General features: G+C 42.9%; 1 protein-coding gene across 1 annotated transcript in view; it reads right to left on the bottom strand.

Annotated features, from left to right (window-relative positions):
• The window catches only part of LOC311124706 (myosin heavy chain, fast skeletal muscle-like), a gene marked incomplete at both ends in the record, with an annotated part of 131,900 nt that extends 114,813 nt beyond the window's left edge, over positions 1–17,087 (bottom strand). The window contains 38 exons of the mRNA XM_084198812.1: positions 32–127; positions 224–328; positions 1,676–1,846; positions 1,985–2,110; positions 2,268–2,471; positions 2,674–2,982; positions 3,150–3,274; positions 3,441–3,606; positions 3,724–3,907; positions 4,038–4,234; positions 5,069–5,187; positions 5,369–5,495; positions 5,617–6,006; positions 6,308–6,398; positions 6,564–6,709; positions 6,805–6,981; positions 7,253–7,495; positions 7,691–7,946; positions 8,421–8,557; positions 8,995–9,118; positions 9,272–9,389; positions 9,506–9,593; positions 9,685–9,749; positions 10,104–10,407; positions 11,792–11,962; positions 12,057–12,206; positions 12,358–12,476; positions 12,886–13,024; positions 13,446–13,549; positions 13,885–13,983; positions 14,135–14,195; positions 14,783–14,875; positions 15,029–15,137; positions 15,401–15,428; positions 15,801–15,957; positions 16,165–16,311; positions 16,682–16,909; positions 17,041–17,087. Coding sequence (XP_084054938.1) covers positions 32–127; positions 224–328; positions 1,676–1,846; positions 1,985–2,110; positions 2,268–2,471; positions 2,674–2,982; positions 3,150–3,274; positions 3,441–3,606; positions 3,724–3,907; positions 4,038–4,234; positions 5,069–5,187; positions 5,369–5,495; positions 5,617–6,006; positions 6,308–6,398; positions 6,564–6,709; positions 6,805–6,981; positions 7,253–7,495; positions 7,691–7,946; positions 8,421–8,557; positions 8,995–9,118; positions 9,272–9,389; positions 9,506–9,593; positions 9,685–9,749; positions 10,104–10,407; positions 11,792–11,962; positions 12,057–12,206; positions 12,358–12,476; positions 12,886–13,024; positions 13,446–13,549; positions 13,885–13,983; positions 14,135–14,195; positions 14,783–14,875; positions 15,029–15,137; positions 15,401–15,428; positions 15,801–15,957; positions 16,165–16,311; positions 16,682–16,897 — 5,661 coding nt within the window. The remainder of the gene's footprint in view (positions 1–31; positions 128–223; positions 329–1,675; positions 1,847–1,984; positions 2,111–2,267; positions 2,472–2,673; positions 2,983–3,149; positions 3,275–3,440; positions 3,607–3,723; positions 3,908–4,037; positions 4,235–5,068; positions 5,188–5,368; positions 5,496–5,616; positions 6,007–6,307; positions 6,399–6,563; positions 6,710–6,804; positions 6,982–7,252; positions 7,496–7,690; positions 7,947–8,420; positions 8,558–8,994; positions 9,119–9,271; positions 9,390–9,505; positions 9,594–9,684; positions 9,750–10,103; positions 10,408–11,791; positions 11,963–12,056; positions 12,207–12,357; positions 12,477–12,885; positions 13,025–13,445; positions 13,550–13,884; positions 13,984–14,134; positions 14,196–14,782; positions 14,876–15,028; positions 15,138–15,400; positions 15,429–15,800; positions 15,958–16,164; positions 16,312–16,681; positions 16,910–17,040) is intronic.
• Positions 17,088–17,800: the final 713 nt, after the last annotated feature.

The raw sequence follows: 17,800 nt of genomic DNA on the forward strand, positions 1-17,800 counted from the left end.
CAAATGTATGCTTTCAGAGTATTTGACTCACCGCTTCCTCAGAATTCCTCTTGTAGGCCTTCACTTTCAACTGCAGCTTATCTACCAGGTCCTGAAGTCTGCTAACGTTCTTCTTATCCTCCTCAGTCTGTGGGAGAAGATCAAAGAATCAATGTCAGTATAGTTTTATACACAAACCTGTCTGTGTTAGTGTCAAGTGTGTGAAGAAGGCACTTTCTCTTACCTGGTAAGTGAGCTCCTTGACTCTGCGCTCATACTTGCGGACTCCCTTGACTGCGTCTACACCTCTTCTCTGCTCGGCCTCCACCTCAGTCTCGAGCTCACGCACCTTTGTGGAAGAAATAAACGTATTTGTTTGAGGTGGTGAAATCAGACGTAACAAATCTTTGTAACACAGAGTTGTAGTGTTCTACCCAGTCAAGGAGGCACAATTGTTATCTGTCCCTATGTACTTTTAAACATTTAATTGAAGGGGTCTGTAATAATACCAACATATTTTCATTATCTAGGTCAGTGGTTCCCAAAGGGGAATTTACATTTAAATGTGTTTATGAATATTTCTAGCAAGAACGGATTAAACAACCAGGGATCTTTGGAAAAAGTTTAGAGAGTGCAATACAGTACATATTAATAATCCACAATTTATGTTCTTAACTATTAGATGCACAACGGGTCTGGGAGGCTCACAACTCAATTCTTCTTGTATTTGTAATATGACTATTTATCCATTTTGTCATGTGTTTGCAGTTTCTGGTGCAGCACCAGTATGGCCACTAGAGGACGCCACTCGCATGTTTTAATGTTATGAGATTTCTTCTATTATGGGAGGCTCGCGCTATGACAGTTGAGAGAAGTTTGCAAAGTGAGCCAACAGCAAGACAGAAGCACCGACATAAAAACATTGGTATATCTTTATTTTGAAGGTAAGCGACTGGAAAAGCACTATATTCGAGACGGTAATGTTTCTGGAGTATGTACATATGTTTGTTAAGATGTTATGTTGTGTTTTCAGGTTTTATGAACTTATTAAAGTCCGCTAGCCTACAAACTAATTCAGCCGTTAGCCTGCTGGCTAGTAAACCTGCATAGCAACGCTAGCTTCCCTAGCAACGGCCGGTGAATGAGACATGTCGCTATAGAGAGAAATGAAACAAATGTAACTAGATGTAACAAATGATTACTATGAGATAAAGTGGATGAATGTGCATTATATTGTGTGTTGATGTGGATTGTGAATTTATATTTGTTGTTTATTCTTACTACTAATGAAATGGCAGTTTAGAAGAAGTCTGCTGCGACAACTGTACAAGCCTGAACGAAGCAACTAGAGTAATACATTTGTATTTATTTGAAGGTCTTGGCTCAACTCCACTAAATAAGGGTATAATTATTATAATTTGTTTTGTTATGATCATAAATGCACCATCATTTAACATTTAAAAAGGCAAAATGTGTAGAATTGCAGGAAATTAGCTTTAAAACGGCAACATTTTCTCTCTAATGCCAAGAAGGGGGATTTAACATTTCCCAGGGCCCGAGACTTGATTAGTCATGCCATGCACTACAGAAGTAACAGTAAACCTGCATGGAGGCTATTATGTATTTTTATATGATCAAATTAATTTCCAGCAATCTGTCTTTCAATCCACCATAATCCACCCTGCTGTTAACTCACCCTGGACTCCAGTTTCTGGAGCTGCTTCTTGCCTCCCTTCATGGCCAGATTCTCAGCCTCATCCAGGCGGTGCTGCAGGTCCTTGACTGTGACCTCCAGGTTCTTCTTCATCCTCTCCAGGTGAGAGCTGGTGTCCTGCTCCTTCTTCAGCTCCTCAGCCATCATGGCCGCCTGGAAAAGTAGTTTGTTTAATTTATGCACCAATTGGCACCAATCATAACGCCCCTCTAAGATCTTTGTTGTTCTTAACCAGCCCAGCTACCATTGGCACTTGGGGACAAATCAAGTCGATGTAATTAAAGAACTCACGTCAGTGATGGCCTTCTTGGCCTTCTCCTCTGCATTCCTGGCCTCCTGGACAATATCATCCACCTCTCCCTGCACCTGCACCAGGTCAGTCTCCAACTTCTTCTTGGTGTTCAGAAGGCTGGTGTTCTGAAGGATGAAATAAGACCATTTTTTAAACTCTCAAGAGAACTTACAAGTCACAAGGCTGAAATTATGAAAATCTAAAGTAAGCACTGTCAAATTCTAGGTGTGTTTAAACTGTATGCTTGGTTGAGTTCCATTGGAAATGGCTTTTGACCCATACCTGGGAGTGCAGCAGTCCAACACGCTCGCTGGCGTCTACCAGCTCAGTCTCAGCCACTTTGCGGCCTCTCTCTGTCTGCTCCAGAGCAACTCTCAGCTCCTCGATTTCAGCCACCATCAGACCGTTTCTACGCTCCACCATGGCTGCCTGTTCCTTCATGTCCTCTGCGACACGAACAGCGTCATCAAGGTGCAATTGGGCATCCTGGGGTTCACAATGACATATGTTCATTAGGACTTGTGGAAGTAGGGGCGATAGGATCAATCAGTGACAGAAATGTAAATTGGTACGAATTTCTCCAGTATCGTTACCTTTAGTACATAAACCACTCTTTTTAATTTCTCAGATTCACAAACAAATCCCTAGCCATGTTTAGGTTTTGAACCTGATGTCCCAGTCCCTTTACCTTGAGCTGTCCCTGGACGTTCCTCAGCTGTTTCTGGGCCTCAGCGGCCTGCCTGTTGGAGTGGCTCAGCTGGATCTCCATCTCGTTCAGGTCTCCCTCCATCTTCTTCTTCACCCTCAGGGCATCATTCCTGCTCCTGACCTCAGAGTCCAGGGTGCTCTGCATGGAGTCAACCACCCTCTGGCTGTTCCTCTTGATCTGCTCCATCTCCTCGTCCTTCTCAGCGATCTTCCTGTCCACCTCACCCTTGATCTGGTTGAGCTCCAGCTGCACACGCAGAATCTTGGATTCCTCGTGCTCCAGTGTGCCCTGGACAAAGAAAATAAGTAATGCGTATTGTGTTTAATATATTTGGATGTGTACAAGGAATTAAATATATATATGACTACAATAAACACCAAAGCAGGGAGCAGTAGCCTGTAGCTGGCATTGCTAGTGCAACACTGCTTTTCCTATCAAACATCTGTAGTTTGTACCTCAGCCTCCTCCAGAGCGGTCTGGATCTCAGACTTCTCTGTCTCCACGGTCTTCTTGGCCTTCTCCAGCTCATGGATGCTCTTGCCAGTCTCTCCGATCTGCTCAGTCAGGTCAGAGATCTCCTCTGCACACACACACACACACAGGAGCAGTTTAGACTTGGGAGATTTTCAGTGGATATCGCCAATGCACTGAAGTTGACATTGAATCATAATAACAGTAAATTAATTAACAATAATTAATCTTGCTAATCAAACATGAGCCAAATAGAATTGCTGTCAAATGCTCACGTTGCAGGTTCTTGTTCTCTCTCTTTAGAGTCTCCAGATGATCCAGAGCCTCCTCGTAGGAGTTCTTCATCTTGAAGAGTTCAGTGCTCATAGAGCGAGCCTCCTTCTGAGCTCCTTCCAGCTCTGCCTGACCCTCCTCATACTTCTGCTTCCACTCTGCCAGAACCTAGGGAAATACATGGGATTTTCATTAGAAGTCATAGATGAAGAGATTTAAATCAGAAACATGCTACAATTAAACTACAATTGATTATGTAACAGAAAATTAGGTTTTCATTTTTACCTTGTCAAAGTTCCTCTGCTTCTTGTCGAGGTTGGCGGCCAATGCGTTGGCTCTCTCAACGTCAATCATGAGGTCCTCCACCTCTCCCTGCAGCCTCTGCTTGGTCTTCTCCAGGGAGGCACACTTGGAGTTGGTCGCCTCAATGGTCTCCTCAGCCTCCTGCAGACGTTGGGCCAGCTTTTTCCTGTTAGGTGGTTTTGTAGTTTTGAAACAAATGTTACAATATATATTGACGTAACATTTTCTCAGAGCCCCCCTACCACCCTCAACATCCACACCCTATATTTGAATGTTTGCTGTTGCGTGTGACTCACTTGGCCTCTTCCAGCTCCTCTGTGCGCTGGACGGCATCAGTTTCATACTTAGTCCTCCACTGAGCCACCTCGCTGTTGGCCTTGGACATGCCGCGTTGCAGCTCTGCCTTGGCCTCCTGCTCCTCCTCAAACTGCTCCCTCAGGAGGTCACAGTCATGGCGGGCAGACTGGACACCATGGGCCAGTGCGTTTTTAGCCTGCGAAAGAGAAAGACAAAGAGATATTAGAGAGATAGACAAACAAATGACAGTAGAAGTCTCTGAGGGTGGAGAGACAGTAGGAGTCTCTGAGGGTGGAGAGACAGTAGGAGTCTCTGAGGGTGGAGAGACAGTAGAAGTCTCTGAGGGTGGAGAGACAGTAGGAGTCTCTGAGGGTGGAGAGACAGTAGGAGTCTCTGATGGTGGAGAGACAGTAGAAGTCTCTGAGGGTGGAGAGACAGTAGGAGTCTCTGAGGGTGGAGAGACAGTAGGAGTCTCTGAGGGTGGAGAGACAGTAGAAGTCTCTGAGGGTGGAGAGACAGTAGGAGTCTCTGAGGGTGGAGAGACAGTAGGAGTCTCTGAGGGTGGAGAGACAGTAGGAGTCTCTGAGGGTGGAGAGACAGTAGAAGTCTCTGAGGGTGGAGAGACAGGAGGAGTCTCTGAGGGTGGAGAGACAGTAGAAGTCTCTGAGGGTGGAGAGACAGTAGGAGTCTCTGAGGGTGGAGAGACAGTAGGAGTCTCTGAGGGTGGAGAGACAGTAGGAGTCTCTGAGGGTGGAGAGACAGTAGGAGTCTCTGAGGGTGGAGAGACAGTAGAAGTCTCTGAGGGTGGAGAGACAGTAGAAGTCTGAGGGTGGAGAGACAGTAGGAGTCTCTGAGGGTGGAGAGACAGTAGGAGTCTCTGAGGGTGGAGAGACAGTAGGAGTCTCTGAGGGTGGAGAGACAGTAGAAGTCTCTGAGGGTGGAGAGACAGTAGGAGTCTCTGAGGGTCACGTAGTCACCATCTATATGAAGATATAGCTCTAAACTCTATGGACAGTGGAGTCCATTTTACCTTGACCTCCTCCTCAATCGCCCTCTTCAGCTCCTCCACCTGCTGGGTGAAGGCCTGTTTTCCTCTGGTCAGCTGAGACACCAGGGCTTCCTTCTCCTCCAGCTGGCGGCCAAACTCACCTGCAGGGATAGAGGGATATCTAGTTAATAGGGTCTCTGTTCTCTAAGATTGAAAATGGTATCATAGGGCAATGTTAGGTGGTGAAAAGTACAGTAGAAACTATGTGGATACAGCCCCCAACACATGTTATTGTGTTCTACTGAAGGAAAGCATTGGGTTGTAGTTCATTGTTGATGGTACCATTTTCTGTCAGGAGTCTGGCCCTCTGTCCGCTGATGTCGTTGACCTGGCGAACATTCTCATCATTCTTAGTCTTGAGCTCGCTCAGCTGGTCCTCAAGAGTACGGCACATCTTCTCCAGATTGCCCTGTTAGTGAAACATGTACCATCATTACTTTATATATGTGACTCCTGTCAACCTCAGTTCAGTTGAATGGTAATGTAGTTGACCCTCCTCAACACTGCTTGACCAAAACATCACTACTCACCTTAGCCTTGGCGACGGCCTCCATGTTGCTGGAGAGGTCATCAATCTCCATCTTGTACTCGCTCTTCTCCTTCTCCAGCTTCTGCTTGACGCGCTGCAGGTTGTCGATCTGCTCCCCGAGCTCAGCCACACTGTCGGCCTGCTTCTTGCGCAGAGCGGCGGCTGTGGCCTCGTGCTGCAGGGTGGACTCTTCAAGATCCCGACGCAGCTTCTGGAACTCAGCCTCACGCTTCTTGTTCATCTCAATCTGAGAAGCAGTGGCGCCTCCGGCCTCCTCCAGCCTCTCGCTGATCTCCTCAAGTTCCCTGGAGAGATCGGCCCTCTGCTTCTCAACCTTAGCCCTGGCAGCACGCTCAGCCTCAATTTCCTCCTCCAGCTCCTCAATACGGGCCTAGAACAGGGGATAAGAGCAGGGGGGATGAACACTACAATACAGTTGAAACAATTGAACCTCACAAAATAATAATAGTAGGTATATGTTGCATAAATGTGTTAATACAAAGCCAGTTACACTAATATATTCAGTAGACAGTGTCCCATGCAGGAACCAAAACCACAATGGTAAGAAGCACCAACCAGAAACACCATCTTCCAACCTACTGAGCCATTAGAAGCCACCAGGAACACTGTCTGCTACCAGAAAGTGGTTTTCAGGAAATGATTCAGGTGTGGGCTTTTATCCTGTACTGTACCTGGAGTTCCTTGATCTTCTTCTGCAGCTGAGCTCCCAGAGACTGCTCATCCTCAATCTTGCTGAGGAGCTGAGTGGTCTCAAACTCCTTCCTAAAAAACACAAACACGTTGATTGCAGAGTTGGTTTAGGTTTGTTAGTGTAAAGGGAGTATAATAACATTCACGTTGCTTTTAATCACATGCAAATGCTAATTCATAATTAATCAAGAACAATCATAATAGCAGCTGATACTGTAGTCATTTGTTTGTGTTTACTTCTTGATTTTCTCATCAGCTTGCTGCTTGTCATTCTCCAGGTCCATTATGGACTCCTGGGCCAGTTTCAGATCTCCCTCCAGCTTTCTCTTGGATCTCTCTAGGTCCATACGGAGCTTTTTCTCTTGCTCCAGAGAACCCTCAAGCTATAAGATAAAAACACATATATTGTTTAATCTAAACAACTGAAGATAATATCATCTTACATTCTATCATGGTTAAAATGTCGAACTCCACTCACGTCATCCACTTGCTGTTCCAGCTTGGTCTTGGCCTTGGTCAGAGTGTTGACTTTGTCCTCCTCTGCCTGCAGGTCGTCCAGTGTCTGCTGGTGGGCCTCTTGGAGGGCTTTCTTCTCCTTGGTCAGCTTGGCAACACTCTCATCCATAGATGCCATCTCCTCTGTCAGGTTTTTAACCTGAAAATGGTCACAACATAATTATACTTCACCATAAAGGGGAGATTTAGTTTGTTATATATTGCATTCATTTCATTTAGGTTATAATTGCGTCAACAATTACTGTACTATAGATTCAACACTAGATGAATGAATGTGGGGAGTACACTGCAACTGAAATTCAACTATTTTGTGTCATATGACTTGAATTCCATTTCTGTTAAGCTATTTTTTTAGTTGATTATTGTTTGGATTATTGTTTGGTTAGACTGTCTATGGTAAGACACTAGACCTTGTTTTCAGTGGCGTGCTTCTCCTTCTCCACTTTGGCCAGGGTGAGCTCCAGGTCATCAATGTCCTTCTTCAGCTCAGAGCACTCATCCTCCAGCTTCCTCTTCTTGGCAGTCAACTCAGCATTGATCTCCTCCTCATCCTCCAGCCTCTCGGTCGTCTCTTTGAGTTTAGCCTCCTGCTGGATCTTGCTCTTGATGAGCCCCTCGCACCTTTCCTCAGCATCGTTCAGACTCTCTCCTTCCTGGTTTCAGAACACGAGAAATAATCAGCGGCCTCACTTTGTATATTCAAGGTCAGAGCAAATCAATAGAAATTAATGAAATACATAACATGGACAATAACAATGTGTGAGTTAGCCACATACTTCACAATGTGTTCATATGTGTGTGTATTCATGTGTGTGTAAATATGCCCATATGAGGTGTTTTTCACTCACAGATGCAACTTGAAGTGCCAGGTCATTCTTCTCCTGCGTCAGGGACACCAACTTCTCCTCCATTTGCTTCTTCGTGGCCAGAGCCTTGGCCAGGTCTGTCGTCATCTTATCATAGTTCTCCTTCATGTTGGCCAGCTCCTTCTCAGTCTCAGCGCTCTGCAGCAGGGGCTTGATCTTGAAGTACAACTTCATCCATGGCCAGGTTTTCACATTCATGAATGAGCGGACGTTGTACTGGATGGCGTAAATGGATTCTCTGGTCGACAGAAAGGATAGGGTGGCATGGTGAGTGACATGCTTAAAGCTACATTCTGGGATTCAAAGAACAACAAAACAGAACACCCCCGCCACTGTTTGTTTACAGCTGAGGAATGGGGCTAGGGAAATGTAACCCCTCTTAAATTCACAGACAGCGGTCTAGATGCAAGGACTGACAGGTCATGCTAAGCTCATGAGGCATTTTGTATTCTTCAATAATGAATGGGTAAATACCTCACATTTAAATGACAATTGATCAGCCAAACCCCAAACTGAAGCTATAAAGATAGAATCCTTATTTGCTACATCCATTTTTTGACTTTATAAATGAATTAACCAAAAGCTTGAATAGATCATTATAAGACGTACTTTCTCATTCTGAACAACTCACAGCATATACAGCATGTAGTCATAATGCATTAGATACAGGTGGTTGACAGAAAGCTTTGCCAAGATGTCCACTATTCCTCACCTCCTCTCCATCATCTTGCTAAACTCTCTCCTCATGAGGAATCCACGGCTGAGAGCCTGGACCATGCCGACCAGAGTGGCCAGCTTCTCATCTCTCATCTCCTCCAGGACACCCAGAAGACCGGCTTTGAAGAACACCTGAGACACAGGTAAACATGGTCAATGGAACCACAGATGGTGACAGATAGAAAGGGTTGAATCAAAAGAGGGGAACAACTCCACTAGATTGATTTGACAACATTAACTTTGCAATGCTTACAAACTAACCATGGGATAGGATGTTTCTAAGTTGTTAGTTATTGTACAGTTGTAGATTAATAATGTCCACAGATACAGATAACTGCAGCCATACCACTCTAACACAATGCACATGATAATGAGTTTAATTTCTCTTCTATACTTGTATGACGTTGAAGTAAACGCTACAATGTTTTTCCACCTTTTCCTTTAGTTAAATGAAGAAGAAAGAACAAAAGGATGGATAGATCAACTGGAGAGATTTTATATGGTAAGGGTTTAAATTATTATTGAAGTTGTGTTTTGTTGTCAGCTTTTGCTGGGGGTATTTGACTGACCTTGGTGTGTCCAAACTTGTAATCTTCGTGATTCACATCAATGGAACCAAGCAGCTTCTCAGAAGCCTTCTTGTTGTCCATGAACTGGCCCTCAGGGATGACACTGGCATTCAGTACTTTGTACCTGAATGAGGAGTCATTTATAACATATGTCAAGTTGTAATATGTTGGTTATATTTCGAAAAAGGAAAGCCAATTCTGATGCTGGGGAATCCCTTGGAGCAGATCTTTCTGTGTGTGTGTGTGTGTGTGTGTGTGTGTGTGTGTGTGTGTGTACCTCTGCTTGAAGTCAGCATAGATGATTCTGCTGGGGAAGCCCTTTCTGCAGATCCTGATACCCTCCAGCACACCATTACACCTGAGCTGGTGAATAACCAGGAAGTTCTCCATCAGACCTGGTAAAACAAACCAAGTCTCTTTTAATACTCATAAACAGGTTAAAGATTGAGATTGTTAAAGTCACTGATACTGTACTGATAAGATGTAATATTTAACTCAATATTTATTGTACCTGGAGTCTTTGACTCGTTGGGGATCAGGCAGCGCACAAAGTGAGGATGAGTGCTCCTCAAGTTGGTCATCAGCTTATGTAAGTTCTCCTGTAAGAGTGTTACAAACCATTTTCTCAGACATCATTTATGATAATCAAGGCACCTTTTGAAGGTCTGAATAAAACTTTCAAAAGCTCACCCTGAACTGGGAGGACACAGTCTGCATGGAACCACCCTTCTTCTTGCCTCCTTTCTTGGCTTTATCTGTTAAAATGGGGAAAAGTTGAAGATAACTAGAAAAGTACATTTCCTAGAGCGGGTGGAATAAATAGAATAATAATAAGAGTAAGAAATCTAGAGTGGACTTGTCTTCAGCAAGCACCCTAATTATAAACCAGAGAATCTCTGGTTAACTTCACACTTATCTAGAGGCAAATGCTGCCAATGAGATTATGTAAAATAACACCTATTGTATGATTGAATTAACCAAGTGTATGAATAAATTAACCCGGTGAAAACGCCATGAGAAATTGGGATACATTCAAAGACTTTAAAGAACATTTGGTCTGAGTTATAACTGGTGCTTAATTAAATATTTTGACGTGATGCTAGTCTTACCCTCAGGTGGGGGAGGAGGATACAGGGCAGCCAGAATTTTGACTCCAGACTTCTGGTACAGCTGACAAACTGAGTCGTTCAGGGGGTCCTTGTTCTTCTCCAGCCAGCCAGTGATGTTGTAGTCCACAGTACCGGCGTAGTGCACCAGGGAGAAGTGGGCCTCTGCCTTGCCTTTGGCAGGCTTGGGCTTCTCAAATGCCTGTGTTTTCCCAAGATGCTGGGCGTACAGCTTGTCCTTGAAGGTAGTGTCTGAAGACTTGGGGAACATGCACTCCTCTTCAAGGATGGAGAAGATGCCCAATGGCTTTACGAAAAGAGATGTATATCAAATTAGTGATATTTCCATTTAGGATCACATTTATTCCTTCAGTAAAAATGCTATTATAGGATTATATTAATTTAGGGACACATAATAGGAAACATATTGAGTTCTCAACAGTTAGATAATTTGTCAGTGGCATATATTCATGGGTGCCAATTTTTTAAAAGATTTAAAATAATGTATATTTCGTCTCGCTTGGCAAGAGGCTGAACGGATGTCACCAGGTAAAGCATCCGAGCTAAACTGCGCCCCTCTGTCTCTGTATGTGTAGCCCTTCTATCTGATGCTGTCTGGTCTAAAATAGTATGATATTGGAGCATTGAATGCAAGGGAAGCCAGCGAGCATTTGGCCTCCCTTGATATTTTTTTTAATACAATAACAGCGAATAAGAGTTGAGCTAAACTGAATGAGCTAATCTGTGAGTGGTCCTGGTGCACCAAAAAATGTGTCAAGTGAAGCCAGTTTGGATTTGGCTTCACACCAATCACATCACATCAAGCCAAACGTCATTGACAAAATAAAACTTCAATTGTTGCAACTCGTTGTGATGTTGTCCTCCGGTGGATAGCTAGTTAGCTAAAATTGGCCCTTTCCTAAATTAGCCTTGGACAGAGATTGGGATTTGTTCTCATAGTTTTACTTAATTTTCCGTACTGGCCATTGATTCTAACAGCGATTATCACCTAACCATAAATTCATACATTGTGCTTTTGGCCTGAGAGTATGGAAGATTCAATATGTAGCTAGATGTAGTAGGCTAATGGTAACTAGCTAATCGTTGACCAGGAAAGGAAGTTAGAATAGTGAGCAAGGCTGTTAGCCAGGTAGCCTAGGACAACAAACATTTACAGTGTGTAATGTATGACAGAGTCATAGACCGTTTCAGCAACATGAAAGAGAGGAGGATGGCATTGGAGTTTCTCTTCAAGTAGGGTGAGTCTACATGTTTTTTCCACTAACACACACATAAATTAGTACCATGGACAGCCACATGATATTTAGCTTACGTTGATTGGACTAAATTGTTTTTGGAATCTTTTGGTTGTCACTGTATTAGACTAAGCATAGGTGATTTGATGATGTTGAAATGTTGAAGTTGAAATGGTGCTGGAATAGTGGAGGGAGGCAGCTCCTGTTTTCTTTGCGACTTGCGGTAACTCTCTGTAGTTCTAAATCAATTGATGTTTAGTAGTAGTAAAATTAACTTGACTGACCATGCTGTAGGTCATGTAACTGTCTTGGCTTCCCCAGTGATTTTTACCCAGGCACCACTACTGTATGTTGTACCACCGTGATAATATTTCACACAGAGCTCCATATGAGCTTTGCTGTTACAGTCCATTATAATCCACACAGACCGCTTACCTTCTCAATAAGCTCAATGCAGGCAGCCAAGTCCATGCCGAAGTCAATGAAGGCCCAGACGATTCCCTCCTTCTTGTACTCCTCTTGCTCCAGGACGAACATGGTGTGGTTGAAAAACTGTTGCAGTTTCTCATTGGTGAAGTTGATGCACAGCTGTTCCATGCTGTTGTACTGTTGATGGAATTTTCAAAGGGATAATTTCATCATACAAGGCTGTAATCCATCTCAATCACATCTAATTGTTTTGTTCTGGTCTCATACTCACATCAAAGATCTCAAACCCGGCAATATCGAGCACACCGATATAGAACTGCCTTGGATTCTTGGTGTCCAACATCTCGTTGATACGGATGACCATCCACAAGAACATCCTCTCATAGATAGACTTGGCCAGAGCGCTGACTGAGTTATTAACCTGCAATGATAATACCTCAAATGAATACATGAGATATTGACCATGTCTTGTGATAAGGTGATACGAGCTTGGGAAAAACAAAAGTATGCACTTGTCCCCAAAATAATTCCAGTGCTCAGAAAATGGTAGATGCTGTGTTTGGCCGCCTAACCTGAGGCACAGTCTGTCCCTTGGTCACATACTCGTTGCCGACCTTCACTCTGGGGTAGCACAGAGCCTTCAACATCTCAGCTGAGTTCAGGCCCAGCAGGTAGGCGATTTTATCAGCCACTGGAGAGAGAGAACCAACAACAACAGACTCAGGCACACAAGATGGCTTGTTTCTGATTTCACACTGACAAAATAGTTTGGCTAACTTCTTTGTTTTGTTTTGATTCACCCACATCCATCATTTCTGGAGGTTGGAATTTGTTCTCTAGAAATGATATCCTGCCTGACTTTCATGTGGCACTGTCTGTCTTACGTGTTCTATTTCTATGTTTGGGACTGGGAATGGGACTAATGCTTTACATATTGTATATCTATGAGTGGGACTGGGAATGGGACTAATGCTTTACATATTGTATATCTATGAGTGGGACTGGGAATGGGACTAATGCTTTACATATTGTATATCTATGAGTGGGACTGGGAATGGGACTAATGCTTTACATATTGTATATCTATGAGTGGGACTCACCCTCTGTGCCGTCTGGCTCGGCCTGCTCCTCACGCTGCTTCTGCTTGAATTTCAAGTTGCCATGGTGCAATACAGCTCCTGTCAGCTTGTAGATGCCAATCTTCTCATCATTAGTGAAGCCCAGGATTGTAATGGCATCCTGGCATTAAAGAGGAAGTACAACAGTGATGAACTGAACGGTAGTTTGCTCAGTTACACTTCAGTTCTGTGCGGCTCACTGAATAACGAGTGGGATGGACAGATTTGACTGGCTTCTCTGTTCCACATGATAACGCTTGGCCAACACACTAGTTGATGGCAGCACAAAAGGAGTTTTACACAGTTCCACAGGAAACTTAGTGGTGCTCTCTTGTGGATGTCTTACATGTATTAGCCTCAAGGCTAAGTGTAAAGGCATGAAGAGTTCCTTGAGGCACATGCCTAACTAACACAAGGCATTTAGAATCAAACAAAAACATACATGAACATTCCCAGCTTCCACCAAGTTGGAATTTCACAGTGCATTCAGTGGTCCTATCCATTCCATATCTAGAGTTTGGTTAACCCTTTGTTTGACTCACGTCTGTGGCATCCAGCTCTTCATTGTCATTGATGCTGGCCACAGTGATCTGACCCTGGCTGCACATGGGGAAGTCGTAGGGGTTGGTGGTGATGAGCGCCATTTCTGTGGACAACAGAGAACAGCTTGTCAGTTAAATCTCTTAGAATTTTGCTGTCCTACCTACAGTATCTCTCCCTCCTTTACTCAATAGATGGACTCAAGGATACATGTAGTATATAATAAATAGCATCAAAAGAGGGGACTGAGACTTGTGGACTAGTGTGATCACAGTGCATTACTTGATGGATATTTCCCAAAGACCTGACCCATGTCTAGATGCCTTGTTACCTTGGATGTAATCATTGTAATAGTATTATTAGTGTGGATTATTAATATTTTTTATATATTCCATAGATGGGGGTGGGAAAGATTTCCGCTGAACCTCTACTTTGCCGTACCAACTAACTCTGGTTTGTGGCCTGTCATCATCTGGAAGAAGATGTGGTAGCCTCTCTCATCGGGCAGCTGGAAGGACACTCTGGACTTCTCCAGCAGGTCTGAGGGTAAAAGAGAGAGCGAGTGAATGACACAAAGAGAGAGAGAAAGGAGCAAGAGAGAGAACATGAGATACATTTAAGTTTGATGATCTCCAAAAAATTATCTGTGTGTATTTCGGAAAGCATTGAGAAACAATCAAAACCAACTCACAGGTTTCAATGTCAGCTTTAGCCAGTTTACCACCTTGGAAGTGAATCCTGATGAATTTACCCTATAGTAGTGCATGGGGGTTAGAAATAGGTCAACAAATAAATCTAACATTTTACTTTGATAGACCCCTTTAAATGTTACAGTTTGTTGGACAAATATTGGATCTGTTGATACAGATGTAGGATCCAGTATTCTACAGCAGGAAAATAATCCTGCAGCAACTGGAAATGTGAATTATTATGTGGATTATAAATAATGGACATTTTTATGTAGGGTTGATACCAAAGAAATAATACAGCAAATCAAATCTGAAAGGAAATTACTAATTTTAGAACCTCGAATACACTACAAGTTTGAATTTAAAATTTTCAGCAACAAAAGAGTGATCAAAATAAGATGTTAAATCTGTATAACAATAGGGAACTACTGAATTACATTTTTCCAATATAAGGTAACTTCCACAGTATGCCCTTCATACTTTTGTGGTCCTCTGTAGCTCAATTGGTAGAGCATGGCGCTTGTAACGCCAGGGTAGTGGGTTCGATCCCCGGGACCACCCATACGTAAAAATGTATGCACACATGACTGTAAGTCGCTTTGGATAAAAGCGTCTGCTAAATGGCATATTATTATTATTATTATACTTACAAAGCGAGACGAGTTGTCGTTCCTCACTGTCTTGGCATTACCGTAAGACTCCAGCAGAGGGTTAGCTGCAATGATCTGATCCTCAAGAGACCCCTGATTGAGACAAACACAAGTTGCTCAAAAACTGGTAACCTGTTAAAGTTAGTGTTTCTTAATTTCTTGAAACAGGATTCACCACGGGAAAAAAGGTTTACACAGCCAACCAAACTGAAATGTGTTAAAAAGGCAAACATAAGAACAACCTACCTGCATTTTGCCAGGTTCTGCTTCCTTCTTGGCACCAGACACTGCAATGGTTGCAAAGTACTGGATGACACGCTTGGTGTTGACAGTCTTTCCTGCACCGGATTCTCCACTGGTTTATATGACAGAGAAAGAGCGGTTTTAGTTACATGTTTGAGTGTCAGATTGGCTTTCACTAAGAAATACCATTTGAGAATACACTGTTGACCTGTTTTCTAACATAAGTAAATCATTAACAAATATTCTCAATCATCGACTCATTATTACTCATCAATGTCCTAATCCATTCATAATGTAATGTATTTCATCACACCAAGAGACCCAACTTATTACAATAGAAACACCTTCTCAATGACATTTTAGTAAACAACTTACGTGATCAGGACGGACTGGTTCTCCTTATCTGTAACCAAAAAACATATTGCTTATCATACTCAAGCAACATTATGGGGACATTATTGCATTCATAGCATCATCACCAATTTCAATTTGGAACATTTTCCATTCAAGGGTAGTGAAATCAGATATTCCCAGCAAACTGTTATTACCTAGACTAGAAAACAGTAGATATCTCTTTTATAGCACATTAGAACTTCCATTGATGCACTTATGGACTTTGAGATCCATACGCATTTATGGACATCCATCCAACCAACCAACCATCCCTCCATCCCTCCATCCATCCATCCATCCATCCATCCATCCATCCATCCATCCATCCATCCATCCATCCATCCATCCATCCATCCATCCATGCATCCATGAGAGCTCGTACCAATCATCATGAACTGAAAGGCATTGTCAGAGACGGAGAAGATATGGGGTGGAGCCTCCATCCTCTTCTTCCCTCTGTAGGCGTTGACAACCTCTGCGTCGTACACTGGGAGCCACTTGTAGGGGTTCACCGTGGCACAGAAGAGCCCAGAGTAGGTCTGGTGAAAGCATAATTAAATTAGGGGATTAACAACGTCAGATGGACTTTTACCTGGATTTATGTGAGGATGTGGGTGTACTGGTATAATGATGTGGGTCTACTGTATGGATATGTTTTGGTTTCTACCATTCATTTATGTATAGTACTGAATGTGTGAATTTCTTATGTTCATGTATGTGTGTGTTTGTATGTGCAGGTTTCTTACATAGATCATCCATGCTGCATAACGCTCTTTGAGGTTATACAACACAGAGGCTTCATTCAGGTAGGTCATCATGGCCATGTCCTCAATCTTGTCATACTTAGGGGGGTTCATCTCGTAGATGTCTGCATCTTTGAACTCTTTTCCTTCCTGAAACAGTCAGAAATCTAGATTACATGCAGATCAAAGTGGACATGACTGAATGCTTTTTGCTCATTAAATACAAGTTAAAAAAAGACCCACATTTAATCCAACTACTTTGTTGTCACCCAATGACAAATACATCATGATTCTTGACTTGTCAATATCACAAATTCCATGCCAATTTTAAATAGCAGCTTTAAACCTGATGTGTTTGAAGGTTATATTCCGCTAACAAAAAACTATAAATGATTCTTAATATACATTTTGTTAAAGATTTTAAATAGTCTATTGAAATGTTTTTGATAATGTGATGATTTTTCAAGAAATAGAGTAATTACTCGAACTTGAACTTGAATACTTTTCAGATCAGGCTTACCTCCTTAGAACCGTCAGGTTTGGTGACTGTTACAGTACACTTCCCATCGGCCCTGGCAGTGACCAGACCCTTAAGGTACAGCTCCACCTTGTCTGTCACATAGCAGGAGTTCTTTGAATCAAAGGGTGCGGTTTGTGCCTCAATCCTCTCCCTCTCAGGCTTACGGAGGTATATGGCAGCCTTGCCGTAGATTTGCATCTCAGCGTCCGTACTCATGGTGACGGATCACTAGGAAAGAGATGAAACAAGAAACATGATTGACTCTGTGGTGCTTCCTCCCCAGTCAACAGAGTTAGGTGAGCGGTATCTCTCAGAATATTCTCATCGCTTTTTATGTGAAGACTCAAACCATGTCTCACCTTCTTTTTCCCCTTCTACAGATGAATGTGTACTTCTTGGAGGACCCTGTGAAACATAAGGTTTTGTGAAAACGCACAAGTCTAAAGCAGTGGAGGCTGCTGAGGGGAGGATGGCTCATAATAATGGCTGGAAAGTAGCAAATGGAATGTTGTGAAAACGCAAAAGTCTCTAAAGCCTTATCATTTTGCCCCCGAACGGCTAAAAAACATTTAACTAAATAATAATTACAGCCATGTCAAATTCAACTACAGGTGCAACTGATAACTTTTATTTTTCTAGTGGCATCTCACTTTACTACACATTCTGTCAAGAATTGAAATAAATACCCCTGAAAACCCAGTTACATTCTAGACCACTCCCTTAATTAAGTGCAGGAGCACCAGTTTTGGACATAAAAGGAAGTTACAGATTTGAAGTAATACACAGTTAAAGAAAAACACATTAAAAACATTTTTTTAAACCAATGCCACTTGATTGCATATTGTCAAATCATGCAGAAGTCAATTCAAACAGGGCAGATAGCTACTGCCTCAGATGCTGAGTGCAAAGATGAGACAAATGTAAAAATCTAAGGAGGTGGAGAGGTCTTACCACAGAGGAAGAAGGCATCTGACTTATGGATGCTGGGGCCTCAACCTCCTTATATCTGGTTGGAAGTGCCAACCAAGCAAATGTTAATTATGGACCACTCTGGGAAAGGAAATGAATTGGATGAGAGACCTCTATGTGTCTGTCTCACTAGCGCCTCCCACTTCCAGG

This window comes from Coregonus lavaretus (genome assembly GCF_964263955.1).
Source record: "Coregonus lavaretus genome assembly, contig: HAP1_SCAFFOLD_79, whole genome shotgun sequence".
NCBI classification, from domain to species: Eukaryota; Metazoa; Chordata; class Actinopteri; order Salmoniformes; family Salmonidae; genus Coregonus; species Coregonus lavaretus.